The sequence below is a fragment of the Haemaphysalis longicornis genome, unplaced genomic scaffold (assembly GCF_048455015.1).
Source record: "Haemaphysalis longicornis isolate Haplotype H1 unplaced genomic scaffold, Haemaphysalis longicornis Haplotype H1 scaffold_2, whole genome shotgun sequence".
Lineage (NCBI taxonomy): Eukaryota > Metazoa > Arthropoda > Arachnida > Ixodida > Ixodidae > Haemaphysalis > Haemaphysalis longicornis.
This window is the reverse complement of record NW_027526295.1, coordinates 166928964-166948327: the sequence shown is the minus strand read 5'-3', so window position 1 is coordinate 166948327 and position 19364 is coordinate 166928964. Positions and strand designations below refer to the sequence as shown.

General features: G+C 47.7%; 1 protein-coding gene across 4 annotated transcripts in view; it reads left to right on the top strand.

The window, feature by feature from the left end:
* LOC144169444 (calcitonin gene-related peptide type 1 receptor-like) overlaps positions 1 to 19364 on the top strand; it is a 99750-nt gene that overhangs the window by 53114 nt on the left and 27272 nt on the right. For all 4 annotated transcript variants that reach the window (XM_077698605.1, XM_077698603.1, XM_077698606.1 and 1 more), the window contains exons 3-4: positions 7715 to 7770; positions 16971 to 17106. In XM_077698605.1, coding sequence (XP_077554731.1) covers positions 7723 to 7770; positions 16971 to 17106 — 184 coding nt within the window. In that variant the 5' untranslated portion in view covers positions 7715 to 7722. The remainder of the gene's footprint in view (positions 1 to 7714; positions 7771 to 16970; positions 17107 to 19364) is intronic.

The window sequence follows — 19364 nt, the reverse complement described above, 5'->3', positions numbered from 1 at the left end:
TTCTTTTCTCAAGTAATTTTTGGAAAGGCACGCACTGTGGCGCTAACTGACTTCGTTGCGCGGCTTCAGCAATTACAAGAGATCTATGTTCCCCAGTACTGTACTAAACACCACTGTGTCTAATTTAAGCCCTGAGCACACCAGCACGCGAAGTGTGCGTGCCCGGGGCCGCACTTTTGTTTGCTTTTTCGCCCAAACAGTCTGCCTTGACTTCCTACGGTCGAAACGCCTAGCAACTTGCCCGCCGGTGGCCGTCTCTTCGGGTACTAATTTTTGGCGCTTCAGCACGTGCACGGGGCGCTATTGTAATTCCAGCGCGGTGACAGGCGTGTAGGTGGTGTGTGTAGCCCTTAATTTCTCTGTCACCGGCGATTGAGCGGGGCGGCTGTCGATCAATTGCTTTGGATGCTGTCGTTTCCCCCGCGTTGATACGTTGGATCACATCGATTTTGCTGCGTGGACGCCTTCTAAATCACGTTGGGGTTTGCGTGCTGCAGCTAGCGCGTGTGACAGTGGGTTGGGGTGAGAGAGAGAGGATGAAAAGAGGGGCGGAAAGGGGGAAGCCCTGTCAGGAGAGCAAACAACGGGATTGACATCCCGAATGAAAACGAGCACTTTCTTTGTTGTTTTTTGGGCCTGGCACGGTCACGCCGACACCCTTCTTCTGTCCTTTTTGTTTTTTTTTGCCTGGAACTGTTGCGTCTTTGTTAACTTGGGAAAACGGCTAGCGCGAAACTGAAAACGTTTATTTTATCTTAGGCGACGCAGCACATTTGCATTGAGCGTATTTCTACGAGATTTTCATCTCAAATTAGACGTACACTTTATGCAAGGACAAATCTCCAAAAGAAAATTTTAGCAACTTTCTTTAATGTTTTCAAACAAATTGAAATTTCAAGCGCGATTTTTTGAAGAATTTCTTCGTCAACCCATTTTCTTCTTTGAACCAGCCGTACCTTCTTTTGTAACTTGAAGCGTTTTTCAAAGGTGAACCCAGAGATTTTTTTTTTTTTTTTTTTTTGCCGACACATTCTTGAATATTTTTCTCGAAATGAATGCCTTAACGCACTATTAAATGACACAATGCGCACATTACACACGCAATAACGTCTACTTGCGTGCTTTGAAGGTGAAAGGCTGGAAATACTTATGAAACACTTTTTAACTTTGACATCCTATTTTCGTCTCTTTATACGCTTTCGTTTCTTCGTATTTTGGCGCTGATTATGTTGCGCGGCTTCTTTCCTGTCATACGGTGTTTCCGCCTCTTTCTTCGCTTTCGTACCTCCCTATTACTGCGCGAATTACGTCTGCAAGCAGACTGGCATATATACGCGACAACTTTGCTAGAATCAGTTTTCTGCCTGGCTGGTGTGTACCTGTTCTACACACGTACCATCACGTTCAGGTGCCAGGCGATACGCAGTTTTCTACCAATTTTACGTTTCTAATTCATAATTGTGTGAATTTTGCGAACCTCGCAGATTAGCCCTGAAATTTCCAACTTCCTGGCCAATCCCTTAAATGGGTATGTGCCACGCACAAAGGAACAGCAACAACGACAACAGCAGCTTCTGTTCTACCGCTGCAATGAGCGTCCGAAGTCCGCAGGGTTTTCTCCTTTAAAGAAGTGCTGAACACCTTTCGTTTCTTACAGGCTCGGTTTAGCCCTGAGTACATATTTAATGCTTTGTGCGAGTCTATTTCCGATGGCCTAGTTCCTGGGATTTTTCAAAAACTTTTATATCGCGTCTCGTACCTCCACTGTCCATACCAGGACGTCCTCAATAGAGTGTGCAAACTGCAAACTGTGTGTTCCGCCAGGCGTTAAAATATTTTGCTTTAAACTACATACTTGTAAGCTCCCTGTTAAAACTTGGGTGAAAAACCGGGGTCTCTGCACAGCTTGGTCGACAGATTGCCGCCTCTGTTCTCGACTAGAGACAATTGATCACGGTAGAGAGAGAGAGAGAGAAAGACTTTATTTGAGGCCAGCAGGGAGTGGGAGGTCGGGATGCGCAGAGCCTCCACATCCCACCCACGTTCACGACGTCCTCGGGACTAGGCCCCGCCGGTGTCGGCGGGGCCTAGTCGGCGTTGGCTCAAAGGTACAGCACTCGCCTCGTATGCGGGAGGTCCAGGGTTCGAATCCTGGTACCGCCGGACACCCACCGGTTTCTTTAATGGGTACAGGCGTCCCTGGTCGAGTGCGGACCCTTGAAAGGGGATTTCACGTCTGGAAAGCTGCCTTTACCCTATCGAGGGGCCCCTGACCCTTGTCCATCTGGCGGGGCCCCCGGCCATCATGCCGCGTTGCGCCATTGCCGGGGGTGAAAGAGTCTGGCGGCTTGTCCTGCCACAGGCGGTTGCGAGTTGAGCGTCCATCGTGGCTGTGGAAGGCACCATGTGAATTCGTGTTCCTTGGTGGCGCCGGGCACCTACCGGTAAAATAGGTACAAGCGACTCCCCGGCCTGGCGCTCGGCCCTTGTGTGGGACTACAACGCTTGGGAAGTTCACCCGGCTTGCACGGGAAATCGCCCCTATGGAATGGGGCGGCTGCAAAATCGCAGGAACTTTTTTTTTTTTTTTCACGGTATTGTAGATTGCAGAGATGCTGCCTTTTTTTCAGGGGCATTTCGCAGCGAACGCTCAGAACAAATGTGGGTATCACGTCTTTCTCAATCCGATTTTTGTCATTTGGCTATCCTGGTGAGCCACTTTACGACGTGTTTGTTATAATTGTTTTGTACAGTCTGTGGCTATGTCGCTTGTCTGATAGGCGTGCTGAGACACCTAGACCTACTAAGTCAAATTTCCGACAGACTGTGGCATGTGTACTACATAGTGCGTATAATTCTTTCGCCCAACCATCTGAGTGGCTCTCTCTTTTGAACGCCTGGGTGTGCTTGCCTGAATTCTGATGCATTTATGTTTTCTCCAACTTCAATGTATTTTCTTGTTTGCTTCACTATGCAGTGTCCTCGTATTGCCATGTCTGAGCATATTCTCTCGTGCAATACAAAAATTATCAGTGGCTTAGCTCGGCTATGCCAGGATATACGTAGCGTGAGCTAAGGTTCACCTGGTTATTCTCAGCTTTCCTGGTTGTCTAGGGTTAGCTTGATTATCATGCTTACTGCTGCTTCAAGGACACACACACACGGTATACGCATTATGTGACACATGTATATTTATCAAGTTCGTCACCAATCGCCCAAGAGCTAAGGTGGTTCCACAGGCGCACGCCGGTGTTGCCGCGACGCACGAGCCATCGGTTCCACACCCGGCTACCCCTCGCATGATCGTCAAGTGGACCGGGCCGCCGCGTGCGGAACGGAGGTCGGCGAAGACGCTGGGCACGTGGGGTGTGTGAGAGACATAATGGAACATATAGCACTGAACTTAACACGACGACCACAGCATAAAAGGAAAAAAAAGTACACACGAAACGGAAGATGCTGTGGTCGTCTTGTTAAGTTCAGCGCTGTATGTTCCGTTGTGTCTAGATACCAACTAGCCCAACACCAAGCTTTATTGAAGTGTGAGAGACGCCGGGCGGCGAGCAACGTTCTGTTCGCCGTGTGACGTCACTGCTCCTCGAGCATGCGGAGCACGGCTCTCCAGGAGCCACGCGAACTGCTCTACCTCGGCCAGTCTAGCTCACGCTAAAAAAAGGAGATAGCACAGTAGTGGCGCGTTGAGATGCTACTGGGGAGATGCGGGTTCAAATCTCAAATCTCGTCAGGCGACAAATGTTTTTTGTGTATTTACTCTTTACGGCGGCGGCCATTTTCTTGGCGACAAAAGCAACAACAATAGCAACGATAGTGCTTCGCAGAATGGAGCACTTAAGTCTTTTGCCTTAAAATGTCCGCTGCCACTCTAACGGACAAAGACAAGGAACGGCGCAGACGGGCACCGCTGGAGTCGCACTTTCGCCCTCCGCTTCATATCTCGCAGTCGGGAAGTTGTTCACGGCGGTTTATTTAGGAGACTCTGTTCTAGCTCTCCCAGAGCAATTAAGTGTACGCGCGAGAATTTCGTATTTGCTTGCCCCTCCCCGCGTGTCCTTGGGTGCGAGTTATTTTTGGGCACTTTCCCACCGCCAGCCTGTAGAAGACCAGAAGCGTTCCTTTAGAGGCGCGGTGGAGTTCGCAAGCTTGTTTGTTGTTTCCCGGTGGAAGGAAAGCACGATGCTTCCTTCCAGAGCTGGATACTTTGTTCCGTTCAAATTTTGTACGTAAGCTGTTACTAAGTGCGTGAAACAATTGGCGTGTTGAGTTGGAAGTTCTTGCCAACATTACTGTCCAGCTGGGGATGCATATAGAACCGCAAAATGACCTGTTGTAATATGCCCGGAAGCCAGAGGAAGTTGAGACAAATTTTACTGTAGGGCGAACGATGTGACTTTCTATACATGTACCTCCTTGTCTTCTGATTCCGTTGAAATTTATTACGTAGCACTAACCACAACGTTTTATTCAACCGAACTGCCTGGCATGTGACCGCGCGCACGCATAAACATGAGAACTGCCGCATTGCACTCTTCCAGCATAATAAGATACAGAAGTCCTCAGACAATCACAATGCACTGCGATTTTCAGGGTCGTGTTGTTTGGGTTCCGCGAAACAATTTTTCTCACAGCTACACCTGTACCTCATGTGTATAATAAGCTTTGTGGTCCTGGCGGTTTAGAGGAGCGAAGCCCCTTAGGGGCTCGGGCTATCGGCGTCTCTTGTCGTCGTTGTCGTTTCGTGTAGTCACGGTACTAAAACAGCGGGACGCTTGTTTTCCAACGCCTCGCGCTAGAAAGCATCGTGCTTCAAAGACACGATAACTTTACAGCAAAGCTGTATATTTTTTGGCGCTGGCCCATATGACGTCGCTCCTGCCCACAACACGTCACTGTAGCGCAAGTGAGTGAAAAACTTTATCGAGACTAGCTTCAGGCGCTGATGGGTGGGCGCACGCCCGGTGGGGTGCCTCCTGTAGTTCCGGAAGCAACTAAACAATCTGCGTCTTTTCGGTTAAAAGACGCCTTTTCCCGGCTGGAATGGAGCTGGATGGGGTACTGAAGCCTCGTTCCTTCAAATTAGGCAAAGTTGCGTTTTGTCTGCTGACCCCTTTAACAGATTTTTTAACGCAAAGGACGTGCGCACCTTCAAATCAAACTCGCATGGGTACCAGTCATTAGTTTCCTGCGGATGCAGCAAGATACGGAGCGTTCTGTATATAAAAAAGACGAAAGCGCAGCCTTAAGTACTGCGCGCCTTTTACGTCTGAATGCTTTTAAGCTTTTAAGACAACGTAACATTTTAACGTAACATTTTAAGACAACGTAACATTTTAAGACAACGTAACGCGGGAACCCCTGTGTAGATGCGACGCATAGGCGGAGGGGCGAAGGGAACGCGTTTTATAGCGCGCATAACGTTGAGGGGACTGCGTAAGCCGGTCCCAGTCGATGACGACGTTGGCGTACTTGTAAAGCGGCGTGGACTCTAGGTGTTTGAGCCAAGCGTGGATGTTGCTTCGCCGGAGAAGGACACACCGGTTATATGCGCAGCGCGCCCGAAGGAGAGGAAACCGCGGAAGAGAGAGTACTGCACATGCGCCGGCCCCAGCGCGTGTGCCGCGGCTATGACGCAACACAATCCAACACAATCCACTTTAATCCAATCCAATCCAACCGAATCTAAGCCAAGCCAAGCCAAGCCAAGCCAATCCAATCCAATCCAATCCAATCAAATCCAATGCCCCTCGCGCGAGAGTGTTCGTTATCGGAGAGGAGAGGGGGTGAGCGGCGGAGAGCGCAGCTCGCGCGGCGAGGAGAATGGCAGAGGGGTGGACAACGCCAACAACGACGACGACGCGGAGGGACAAGGCGAGTGAATCAGATGCTCTGCATCTAAAACTAATTCAGAGGTACCAAATCACCCATACATAAAATCATAGGCATAATTTCTCTTCCCTACCCCCAATCTCTGCCTCAAATTCCGTATTAGTCGAAAGCAGCCATTCGGTCCTTGTGCGGAAATCCCGGCGTCGGCATCGTACAGCGTATGTAGCAGGCTCCTTAATTTTCATTGGCTCCGACGCGTTCATAGCGTGTGCCTTACATAAAAGAACACGAGGAAAGGAGAGCGCTCAATGGCAGCGGACGCGGGTATGCGGTCGCCTGACGTCTTCATTGGCGGTGACGCGTCATGTGGCTACGATCGTAACACAAATAAAAAGAGTGCGGCCTTCGATTTGACTCTCAGGGGCGCATCGGTTGAAGCGGGCGTGACGTTAGGCGCAACATTACGTTGTGAGGCCCAACGTCCCAACTGGTACTCGCATCGTGACGTACAACGAGTCTGACATCGCTTGGCTCTGCGTTGGGCCTAATGCTTGAGTCCCCGAGCCTTAAACGTAGTATAGGCCTAACAAGGGCACTGCTCTCAGTCACAATAACCGGGGGGAAAGCAAAAAAAAAATGAAAAAAGGGTGACATGGCGGAATAGGGTATTCCAGCACGCGCCGCGGCGAGTTTAGCACAACGCTTCTGACTCGTCCAACGCCGCAGCAATCACCAGCAAACCAGTGCGCTTTCCGTGGTTCACGGCCCACCGCAACATTTCTTGCCGGCGCTGCGGCCGGTTCTGCTCCTCCTGGTTCCGAGGTGGATGGGGGTTCCTACAATACCGGCGTATCTGTTAAGGGCAATGTGACATTATGGTTTCGCATTCAGAATTCACGAAAGCTTAGTCGTCCTTAAAGCTTTTAGTTAAGTACAATATTTTTCCAAAAAATCTTGCATATCGCGCTTTCAATTACTTCGGCTTCATTGTGCGCTGAGATGATACGTGGCGTGTGTAAATTGCCGTCGAACTTGAGAGTTAAGGGGAACTCTTTTATTAGAAATTGTAACTCCTGTTCCGGCATACATTTTCGCCATTTCCCGTAGCATGGCTCTATAGGGGACACCATCTTGTCTGTTTCCTCTCTCAAACATAAAACTTTCTGCAAAGTACTCGTGCTTGCCAAGTGTGAGAGCAATCCAAGTGGTATTTTGTTAAGGCTGTTTATACTGTGGTAACGTTTCCTTTTTTTTTTACCCTTCCGTGTGAAAGGGATGAATTCTAATGTCGCGGGTAAAAAGTAACGAAGCTAAAATTTCTTTGGGAATACGGGTAAATAAATCTTACAAATCCCATACTAAATGTTGAGAATTTATCGTGGAATTAGGTTCTTTGGCGTTGGTCATGCGGCGGAGCGAACAATTTTCGGAGCCAAATATTTGGGACGGCCAAATTGTTTGTGCAGAACGCCGCCGTTGCGGCGTAGACTGGCCAGACCGGCAGCACAGCTATAAGTGAACGTCATTGTGTCGCCCGGAAGGCTCATAACTAGGCTCCTAACGTAACCAGGTCAGCAAACAACTGGTTTTCAAAATACGCCGAAACTGAAAGGTTCGTGAGCAACGTAGAAGGCATTTCGTAAATGCGGGGATCCCCTCCACCGAATCGCCAAAGGATAATCGCACTATGTAGTTAGGGCGTAGGTCACCTTACAAAAAAAAAAACTACAAAGCAGCGTAGACGTTCGTATGTGATCGCGTTACAAGCAACGAAAGACGTACGTTTAAATACTGCAGCGCTTTGCAATGTCTAAAGCACATCGTTGCTTTTCAGTGAACTGATCAAGCTTTTGTTCTTTCCTTTACGCAGGTTTGCGAATGCAGTCCATGGTTGTGGCCAGGGAGCACCGGGCATCTCCCGTATTGGTAAGGGTACCGTCAACTGGATTCCTTTCTCAATGTTCTCAGGACCCAATTAAAACAGCGCGAGCTTTGCGGATGTGCGTGTCTTATTACGACTGAACACTGTGGTTTATTAAGAAAAAACCTTAAAGGGACCCTGACACACTTTTTTCAGCTTTTTATGAAATCGTAAAATGCTTGCGGAACGTAGTCACCCAATACATCTAGAACTTAAATTAGGGGGTTGCAAAGTACCTCAGCCAAAAATTACTGCTCTATGCCGATCAGATAGCTCGTAAACTCGCTCAACAGATTTTTCTCTCTTTCCCGGTATTGACGTTCTTCGGCGGCTCCAATTACGCCAGTAAGGCCATGTAGCGGCTGTTGGCCGGTTTTCCTTCAGTTGCAGCATAGAACAGTATAATGTGCTGTTGGGCTAGTTGGTGCATTATGTATCACGAAACTTGCGCTAAATAGACATAAACAGACGAAGGAAGACGGACGATGCGCAGTCCGTCTTCCTTCGTCTGTTTATGTCTATTTAGCGCAAGTTTCGTGCAGCATAGAACGCTTTTCGATAGCAACTTTTAAAAGAAAGCCACAAAAACAAAGCAGAAACGCAAGGCGTATCTGGTGCGACGACCAAATCACGCAGTGCCGCTCCGTGCTGGCGATAACTACAGCTTTCGCAGTGGTTCCAGACGCGAAGGAAAGAGTGAACCCGCTTATCGATAGTGTTACGGGGTCTGTTGAAGGAATAACTAAAGCTTGCTCCTGAGCCTGATGGGTGGGGCTCACAAAGACTTCTCCTACGCGTCACTTCCTTATTCTAGCTTCTTATACGGGCCCGGGCGTTTCTTCCTTTTTTGTGCCTTTAAGAATTCCGACTGTATTGACGTGTTTTGAGGCATAAACGCTAGCAGATGTATAATGAAAACGAATTAAAGCAGGAAGCTCCGATGTCAGATAGTGTCGGCGGTACCTCCTATATGTAATAAGTAACTTGAGTAAAAATTTAGGTTTATTGTTGTTCTTCATTTGTGCGCGCGTGCTTTCAGCTTATCCTCGCCCACTTTAAACGCACACAGCACGTTTGTTCCTGAAGTCGAAAAGGGGTCATTCCGCCGTGTTTGCAAGCCAAATTCACAGCATCGGCTTTTCTAAGCCTGAGTAGCAGTCGAGTTTATTAGCTTTCGAAAACTTTAGCTGAGAATTTTCGCAGAAAAAAAAAAAAACGTTAGTACCGCATATCGTATCAACTCACCGGAACGAAACATATTAGGCTCTGGGATCAGGTATTTTGTAATATGCGTCGTGGTGGCTTCGCGACAATTAGAAGACTAGGAAATTTTCATTTTTGCTATTAAAGCTGCTAAATGTAACGGCCCTGAGGCTGTCCATTTTTCCCTCCTAAATAGATGCAAATTAGAGAAAGTATTCGTGCGTCGTATATTAAGAGCCGCATGACCGTTTCGGGCAAGATATAAGGGTTTGGAGGAATAACACAGGATGCTTCTCAACGGCACGTAATTTTGTGAAAGGAATCTGGGTATGAGCGCACTATACAAAATGACTAGAAAGGATGAAAAGCATTCGTTCAGAAGCATAAGCTGCTTGTTCTCATCAAAAAATGAAATTTCAATTCCTTTCAGTGATGTGACTGCGTGTCCTAGCGTAGCACTCGAGCAGGGGAGCACCTTTAGGTTATTCTTGGTGATCTTATTTTTTGTTCTATATTATTTTTGTTTCATTTTCTATTTTATAGTTCCCTCCATATTTATTTTAATGTTTTATGCTCCCGTTTTTGAGCCCCCTGCGCCTGTACCTTGGTCCGGACTTGGGAATATACGGACGCCGGCCCTCTAATCTTGGCGCCGTTCACGCTGTTAACCTGCCCGAAGAGCGATACGCTCAGCCTCGGTATCGGTCCAAGTACTCGGCTTGTCCATTCTCTGTCGAGATTTTGGCGTACGTTGAATGTCTCCAGTTGGCCTAACTTAACCCTTAGCCCTCCACTACAGCACGCCTGATAGCCAAGGCTTAGCATCTGCCCATAAAACCAAAATTTAATTTGGAAAGCTCACTTCAAGTTTGTTACACGCCCGTGGGTTGTGACAGCGCAAACAATGCAAACAGTTTGCTTTTCAGTTTCAGCTAACCGGCACAGCGCACTATTGGGTTGACAATAATTTCAGCAATTTGGGGTCACAAACTGTAAAGAATGCCGCGGGCAGATAGTCTTGCTTGGTGACTTATAGCTTGGCTTGTTTACTTTTTAAAGACGATATTCTTCCTCGGGATACTTAAACGCATAAATTCTGGTCTGTCTGTCTGTCTGTCTGTCTGTCTGTCTGTCTGTCTGTCTGTCTGTCTGTCTGTCTGTCTGTCTGTCTGTCTGTCTGTCTGTCTGTCTGTGACTCTATTTAGCCAGCAGGCCAAAGTGAAACAGAAGCTGCAAAAAAGGTTTATATACCCACCGCCAAATCTAAACGTCTACATCCGGTGGCAATGCTCATATTTGTTAATATCGTTGAACAAGAACAGAAAATTACGCAAATATGAGGCAAATAATCAATACATAAGTGATATTTGTCGTGTTCCTTCATAAAAATTTATGGATGCTTGTTTTTTGGGATTACTACATCCACTAAAGGCGAAAAAATGACTCCATTGCCTGCTGTCGCCCGCGCCAGTATAGGTTCTAGCGGCATTTTAAGAACTCCAACGGCAACAGTTACGAAGGGTTCCACTAGGTAGGTTCCACGTTCCGCTTGGAACGCACGTGGAGAAGGGCACCTCGATTCGCGTACGTCTCCGCCTTACGGCAGCGTTGGCATGGAGGAACCCGGCCTGTAGCAGTAGAACGCGGTAAATTTAAATTGGGAGGAGCTCGACGGGGTAGGAACAGCATGAGAGGTGAGCGGGAAAGCGAAGGGAGGAATTTACTTGGCAAATGTCGACGAAAGATGATCGTGTTTCGTCCGCATTTGCAACGAAAGGAGCAGATACGCGGCCATTTTTGTGTAGAGATTACATTCGAGTTTATTCTAAGTCGAGATTATATTCCTCTACTTATCATGATACACACGGATCTATACTCTGACACTTTTCTAATGTGGCAGAGGCCGGACATTTTTGCGGAGCGTTAGTACTTTGCCACAAACCGGTGGTAATCGGGACAGCTCCTGCAGAAAGTCACTGACCCCCGAAATGTCCCAGAGCTGACGTAACGGTTCAGTGAAAACACTGCAAGACGAACGTGTGTGAGTAAAAGCAAGCAGCCGCGGGGCCTATCACGTCTGAGTTTACAGAGAAAAGTAATACCTTGAATGGAAGGGCACGAGAGCGCTTCCAGTGTTGCCTATTTTTTCCGCGGAGTGAAGGACCTCTTTAAATAAATAAACAGGTACTTAAACGAAAGAGATTTCATTCCGCGGTCTAAGACAACATGGGTTGCACAGTTCACGACAGTGTGCAGGGCGCGAGGTCAAGCTTAGGTTGCAAAAGTTGACCCCGATACGAACAAGGGCGTGCGCAAATCGCCGCAACAAATGGTTTCAGAGAGAAAAAAAAAAGAAAGAAAACTAATTATTCGAGGAAAAAATTGGTTCTCGCATTTTTCGCTCTCTCAAAGCTCTTTTTTCTCACATACTCATCCTCTCTGTGCGTAAAAGACTCTATAAACCATACAGACTCTATCAAACATAGCAAAAAGCCTGCGATATTTGGCCTACAAACTTTGGAAATGCAAGAGGGCTGCCCTTTACGCTGTCAGCACACTTTCTTATTATGAAGGGGGCGTAATGAGATTAATGTAAAAACCGTCTTCTTAGCACGCGGAGCTTCGATCAGTGGCGTGTAAGTTACGGAAGCGCAGAAGGAACGCCTAATTTAGGCGTTTATTTTTTTTTTCTAAGTTAGTGGTAATGAACGCGCATAACCTTAAGGTCGTATATTTCACAGTCTACACAGGCTTGTCCTGTGATTACAGCCTCCCTCTTTGCATCGTTACCAACTAACTTCCACTGACTTCTCGCTCAAAGTTATTTTCTGTTTCCCCAGACAGTGGCCTTGACTTTTTTGCGAGTTTCTGTCTGTGTTCGAAAAGTTTTGGAATCCTATAGGGCCGATGTCCACAACACAGTTTTTTGGGTTTTGTGGGCATGCCTTGCACTCTCACTTCTACCTAAAACCTAACCCTACTAGACGCTTCCGGCTTTTATTGTTGTCGTTTTTGGAGGCACTGGAGACTAAGGTCTAAAAAAGAAAAAGTGGAGGAACCACGATGCCAAATACTACTCCCGCTGTTCAACTCGCTCGGAGTCTTGCTCAGTCAATATTCGATTCCAGAAGCTTGGTTCGCGGACAACGTTATAAGAGCAAAGGCATTAAGTTAAGACGCAGGTGCAGCAGGCAGTGCACGTTTTGGCGAAGTCCCGCACTGGGCTAGTCGGAGAATTCAAAAACATATTGGTCGAGCTTCGCGAGAAAGCAAGCCCCAGGGCGGTCTTGTTGCCATTGCTACTGCAGTTACTTCGAGAAGCTGCAAAAAGTTCTCTAGCTTTGACAAAAATGTGCCGCCCCGCAGGTTATTTTGTATGAAACGGTCCAAGCCGCTAGCTGCACACGACGCTCAGGTGGCACGCCATGTTGAGATTCCGCAGTACGAAACAACTGTGGCTTGCGTCGAAAGCAGCTGTCGTGCATTTCAAAAGCTTAGAAGACTTTTTAATTTTTTTGGTTATATCCAAACCACGATTCCGGCCACGTCTACAATTGCTGTTTCTCCCAACAACTGCAGCAGATATTTTTTTTTTTTTTTTTTGGGGGGGGGGGGGGGGGGGGGAGGAGAAGAGAGGAGGGGGGGTAGTACGCTCTCGCGACAAGTGATTCTGGAGTCTAAAAGAGCCTGTGAGGCATGTAGACGTTGTTAGAACGACTCTCCGCTCTCCGGTGTGCACCTTCTTTTCTAATTTATCTTTTAATGCGAAAGCACTCTGCAAAGCCCCATTGAGCAAAAAACCGGTGTGTGTTGTACGTTACATAAACTTCTGGGCGCAGCTCTGTAGAGTAAACAAAATGGCAGAAGTTGTGCCAAAGGGCGTACGGAGAATAATTTTGAAAAACTCAATCCATAAGTTTGAAATGAAAATCGGGTACGTTGGAGTTTGTATGGCAATGGCGTAGATGTCTCCTGTGTAGGAAGCCGAATGCGTTACCACGAAGCAAGCTGCCTGCGGCGGAATAAGAAAGCCTAGTGCGGGTGGTGCTGACGTCATATCGCGTGGCAGGTGCACGTGACCGCACGTGAAGAGGACAAACGCAGCCCAGTCACGGAGAGCGCTGACTCTGGGGAAGTAGGGATCAGATTAAAGATAACAGTGTATCTCCCGCTTCCTCAATGCGCTTGTGGCGCGCATGTCAGTGTGTGTAATGAATCTTACAGCATTTACAGAATGACACCACCGAGAAGCTTTCGCATTCTCACACGGGAGCAGCTCTAAGTGTCCCTCTATTTTTTTTTTTTAATGGGTCTTTCGGTTTTCGCCTGGCTTGCCGGCTGTATGGACTCCAAAATGCTCCCTCGCATGTCGCTCGAATGGTTCATACAAGCGCAAATACAGAGGTTTTTACGACAGCGTAATCGTTGACGTCAGAATCGAGCTTAGCCTATGTTTGGCATGTCGCCAAAACTTTTCTCGACCGACGACAGCAGCATAAAACAACGCCGTTCCCGTACTCTCCCCCACCCTCATACTTTTCGTCATCGGGGACGAACGTGTCGACGGACACGTACTAACGCATGATCGGTGCTGGAAGCCGCACACTACTCAGTCGAAATCTGCTCCTGTATATATAAAATTTGACCGGAATCGTCTACAACGATTTCGAATAAAAAAGAGCGAATTTTCTCCTTGAGGGACTTCGTAACACCGCTATTCGTCTAACATGACCTCAAACGGAAACTCTAAAAAAAGACAGCCCTCGAAAATACCATGATATGGTGCAAAAGATTTCCCGCATAGAAGAACCCCCCCGGGCATGTTCTCGTAATTGTTGCAGAATCGCACATGTCTGCCAAACTTGTCATCTTTCTTTCTCGTAGATTACAGATTAGGGCTTCTCACAAATAAGAACACAGAATCGCAGATCGCAGGCAACTGAAATTATCTTCTGTACCGCCGGAATCATAACTGCTAAAACACATTTCACTCTTTGTGCATTCTTCGTTGCCGCTTCGTCATCTGCTGTATTCCAAGATCCCACTGTTCCAAGATCACACGAAGCTGGGTAGTAAGCCGAAAAACGTCAGTTGAGCCGGCCAACCACTCAGAGACAAAGAAAGCCACACAATTTCTAGAGATTCAACTTAAAAGTCGACATCAACTCACCTTGCTTAAGATATTGCTCCAGTGAACAATCTTCCTTGGAACGAAGGAATAGTTGAAACAGTTGCTACGCACATTGAGCCGCAAGTAAGTATACTACGGCGGAAGTCGTGCGGTCTAAAAAAATCATCCACCCCTCTGTGTAACAACGACGATGGTTGAACGCAAAGCTTTCTCTTGAGGTATTGCTTGTTTTGAGTTTGGACTTTTACTCGCAGATGGTTTGGCCTTTGACTTATTCAGCTATGACTCTGACGCGCACGCAGTTTGGACTTTTGATCGCACAGGCTTTAACTTTGACCCTTCGCCATATAATTTCGCATCACAAAAGCTTCGCGTTCAACTATCGTCGTCGTTGGACGGAGGGGTGGAAAATTTTTTGGGTCTAATTTTGCCCATGCATCTACCCCTCTACAAATTTAGACTGCTTCGACCATATCAGAATGGCGCAATAGGATATAAGTCGTCTTCATAACGCAAGGCACCCGGGTTCGATTCTGACCACGCGAAGCGTTTTGTTTATTTAACTTCACCATAACCACCACCGTCAGAGAAAGAAGGCTTTCCTACAGTGTGTTTTTTGACGCGACATACTCCACCAGGATGATGTAGAAAGTTTCGCGTTAATATTGGTACGAAGTGCCATGTTTACAGGCCGACAGGCGATAGCTGAGAGAGAGAGAGAGAGAGAGAGAGAGAGAGAGAGAGAGAGAGAGAGAGAGAGAGAGAGAGAGAGAGAGAGAGAGAGAGAGAGAGAGAGAGAGAGAGAGAGAGAGAGAGAGAGAGAGAGAGAGAGAGAGAGAGAGAGAGAGAACAACTTTATTGAGTTGCCTGCAGACGTAAACACTTCCTCCACGCAGGGAGGGAACATGCTACTCCAACGCGGCCTATACGTTAATCTCGACTTCCTGCTCCCAGAGGTCGAGCGTCCTCGCTACTCCCGGGGACTGGAGAGGGCCGCCGCCCCTTGGCAGGGGGGCCGCGTCTGTTGTCCGCCGTTGCGATTGTTTTAAGGGAAAGTCCATGCGTGTATCATCAAACGCGGAAACTGACAGTATACTAGTCGTCGTCCTCGTCTTCAACACGGACCGTGCCAAAATGGTCACCGCTGTCACCAGGAAACCAATAAATGAAACCACATTTTGTATCGTATGGGATTTGAATGCGGCTCTCTAGAGCGGGATGCGAGTGCATTACCACTTGGAGCCCGCAACCGTGCAGGAATGGACCAGCAATTAGTCTGATGCAAGCCCCGCTACAGGTGAACCCTGCGGCACGTGCGTAGAGCACTTGCACGCGGAGTATACCTCTCACTTTGGGGAAGCTGCCGCGTGAACCGTGGTCACTCTACGAGTAGGATTAATGCGCATCAAAAAATTAAGAAACGAAAGCGAAGAAAGATACACAAACACGGTGCAGCATTCGGGAAGTCTTTGTTAATCGCTGGCTTTCGCCTTCACACCATAGGGCTCTTCGATTTACAGTCTCGGACTCACCGCGGATAGTCCGCGGGTAGTCCAAGGATTCCCCGAAGCCGTAGGAATACATGGGAAAATCGAATGCCGGACTGCTTCTCGGGGAGTCCGCGGTGAGTCCGAGAGTGTAAATCGAAGAGCCCCCATGTCAGCAGACTCAGGCTATTAGTGGATTTTAACAGCAGAGCTGTTTAAGCGTTTAGTGCATTCGTGTAGCGTTACCAGAAAAAATACCAAGAAAACTCCCACCTCCCCTCGCGGGAACCCCTGTGTAGATGCGACGCATGGGGGGTTCACGTTGCAGCGTTGGACAGCGGAGGAACGGCGCTGGAACGATGGAGCGGAGCGGCACAGGCACCGCGTTTTATAGCGCGCATAACGGTGAGGGGACGCGCCGGCGCCAGTGCGTCTGCCGAGGCTATGACGCAACACAATCCAACACAATCCACTTAATCCAATCCAAGCCAAGCCAATCCAATCGAATCCAATCCAATGCCCCTCGCGAGAGAGTGTTCCCTATCGGAGAGGAGAGGGGTTGAGCGGCCGAGAGCGCAGCTCGCGCGGCGAGGAGACTGGGGGAGAGGCGGACGCCAACGACAACGCCGACGACGCCGGATGCAGGGACAAGGCGAGTGAATGAGATGCAGTCGCATCTAAAAAAGACCGAGTGCACGGGAGCCTTCGCCTCGTAAGGAGCGCCCGGCGTCGGCTAGCTTGACCTTCGCGAACATTCTGCCCAGCCTTCGTGGCGCGAGCTCTCGTGTGCTCTTCTACTCACCAGATCACGTGCGTTCGTACCTGAAGTAAGGAGCACAGACGCCGAGTTCGCGAAGCCGGTTGTCGCGGGTTGTAGCGCGTGCTAACGCTGTACACTTTGGGAGAGATGTGAAAGGCTGCGGACAAAACGATCCGGGCCTGCCAGTCATGGAGAACCTTCAGCGTGGAGTTCGGAAATCCATGTGAGGTGGAACAGCCCAGTCTCCGACGAAGGGAGAGGGGCCGCCAGCTCTGCTGTTTCTCCAGCCTTTCACCACTGGTGCAAGCTGCGGCACTTTTTTTGTGGGATCCTTAGCTCCAGCATCTATGTCACACAGGCACCGTATTCCTCCTTTTTTAACACCTATTCACGCACAAGGTACACTCTCAAGAACAACGTGGCTTTGTTCGATTGGTGTTAAGTTTCACGCTGTTGGATTTAATTTAACAATAGTGTTGCTCACACTCTGTCTGTGACCTCCGTGGTTCTTATTTCGAAGCTCCTATTAATGACACTTATTTGAAGACATTTTTGAGTTCGTCTTTGAAGACACTTTTGACGCCACGTCAAATGTACCGTTTGCTCTTTTCGTCTTTCTTGCAGCTGTTGTTCGCTTGCCTGCTGCCCTGGTGCAGCACCAGTGCGCAAGGCTCCCGCACTGAGCGTGTTTTCGCCCAGCTGAAGGCCCTGCATGAGTGCAAGCAGCGGGCTCTTTTCGACGCCGGGGACAACGACACCGGTGAGTCCTGGATGGCTCTATCGCAATCTTTTCACTTAGTTTCTGAAAGGCAGACACCCCGTGCTCACATTACAAGGGCGCGAAGTTGCAGGTGCAGACATAACATTTTTAGGCTTCGTCAAAAGTCGTATTAGACGTCCCCAAGCCTGTTTTTTTTTTTTCGAAAAGAACAGTTTCATCTCCGTGGACAAAACGTAAAGGCGCCAAGAAGACACGTATACGCTGCATACTTTACCCGTTCCCAGGTTTCACGTTGTGGAGATGGCCCGTTTTTTTTTTTCGAAATGAGCCAAATGCACAAACCGAAACCACGTCAGATAAAACTGCAGTGACAAGAAAAACTCGGCAGCTATACCTAAAAGTGGTCGCAAGAAATATGTCAGATAACGCCCGGCAAACGTGTACGTAGGTAGTACTTAAGTACCTAAAATGAGCCAGATTCTGCTGTCGTCGGGATCAAGATGAGTCGAATCAATTTTCCAAATGGGAGTGTGCTATTGGCGTGGTTGATCGGACTGTTTCGGGGCTGTATTCGGAAGTTCGTTTACTTCTCCTAGCTCGCTTATCATGCATTGTGGCGGAAATTAAGACGCCAGGGAAATATCTGTCCGTAGACGTCAACGGCAAAAGGAACACAATACGAAGTGAAGGAAGTGAGATGTGAAAAAATAAGCTTATGCCGTCTCCCCCGCAGCTATGAATTAAGTCTGGTTATTTTCGCTTTTCTTGTTTTACTACCACATTTACCATTTCAGTATTTACCTAAATAGCCACCGCTTACGAACTCTGGCAAATTCCCCCCTGTGTGGGTATGAGCCACTTGATTAATGTGAAGATGTTCATCTAATCAACTTTCCTAATCATCAACTCATACCCCTTATCTGTGTCCCGTAGCAAAATAAACGCTCTTAAAAAAAGAAGATATGGCCAGCCTTCTTGCGAAGCATTTTGGAAATTCATGGTAAGGTACTGAAGAGGTTGCTTATTTCGTGAGTGTCTTCAGGCCTGCCCAAGAAAATGATGCTGTGGTGGAATTCGAAGACAGCTGCCTATGCTGCCTGGAGGACTGACGTGCTCTTCATGTTTCTCGTGTTTCTGATGTACGGCTGCATATATTTGATGCCTTTTCCGCCAAAACTCCATCGTACCATCCTTAAAAGTCAATTTAAATGAAGTTTTCATAAACGTTCTTCAGTGATTGAATGTCTCAATTCAGTCCGAGCCAAATTCAAACTTATCATCCTAAAATTGTGAAATTAGCCGCGTAAGTTGTAATTACTTGTGGCCGTAAACATCTCCTGAACAACATGTATAACACGTCATATAGTAGCTTTCACAGCGTTGCATTTAGGTCCGGTAACAAACTTTCGCTTTTATCTCAAATTCTGTTTAGATGGATTTGACTCATTTCGAAAAATAAAACTCCTCATTTGTTCCCAATTGTGCATTTCCAACAGCGGAGGTGTACATTTTTTAACAGCGGAACTGTTTAAACTTGAGCTTGTTCCGGTGGCGTTAGCAAAAAAATACCAAGAAAAAAAAACTGCGCCACCTGTAACGGGTGCACCACCGCAAATAGGGTGTTGTTAGGGTGAAGCCGCCTTTCGCACCTGCTCGAGTATGAGCGCAAGGGGCATATACGTTCGCGCACCCCTTATTATACCATTTTAAAGGTGGTAGTATTTCTTGGGCTACTGAAACGCAAAAGAATGGTACAGCTTGCACTAGTGATGCAAGGCTTGGACAAACAGCGGAGCTGGGGCCTACCTAGCATTTCCCCCCCTGGGAACTGCTGTCAGTGTGGGCGACCGACCAGAACGGCCTTGTAAAACTCGGCTGAACTTATTCTCACCTCTCAACACTAGCCTAGCCTAGCAGGAACATCGCAGAAACTAACTAAACTTAGCAAAGCCTAGCAGAACCTAGCAAAACTAAGCAAAACCGGAAGATGCTAGGTCGACCCAGAGCTCCGCTGTTTCTCCATCGTTGCACCGCTAGTACAAGCTGCGCCATTTTTTTGTCTAAAATGTGGTGCAGGCATTGATAAATGCAGCATTGTATTTCTGTCAGGTGCGTTTTCCCCTTTGTCCAAATAAGTTAGTTTAATGCCAATTAAACTTGAAAGTCGGATTATTATTGAGCGTTCATCATTGATGTAACAAGCCATGAGAACAAAACGCATATTTACAGTTTCAAAAAGGCTAAAAATATCCCCAGAAAAGCTATTTTTAAGTGACCTATTTAAGAAATGCGCGGGA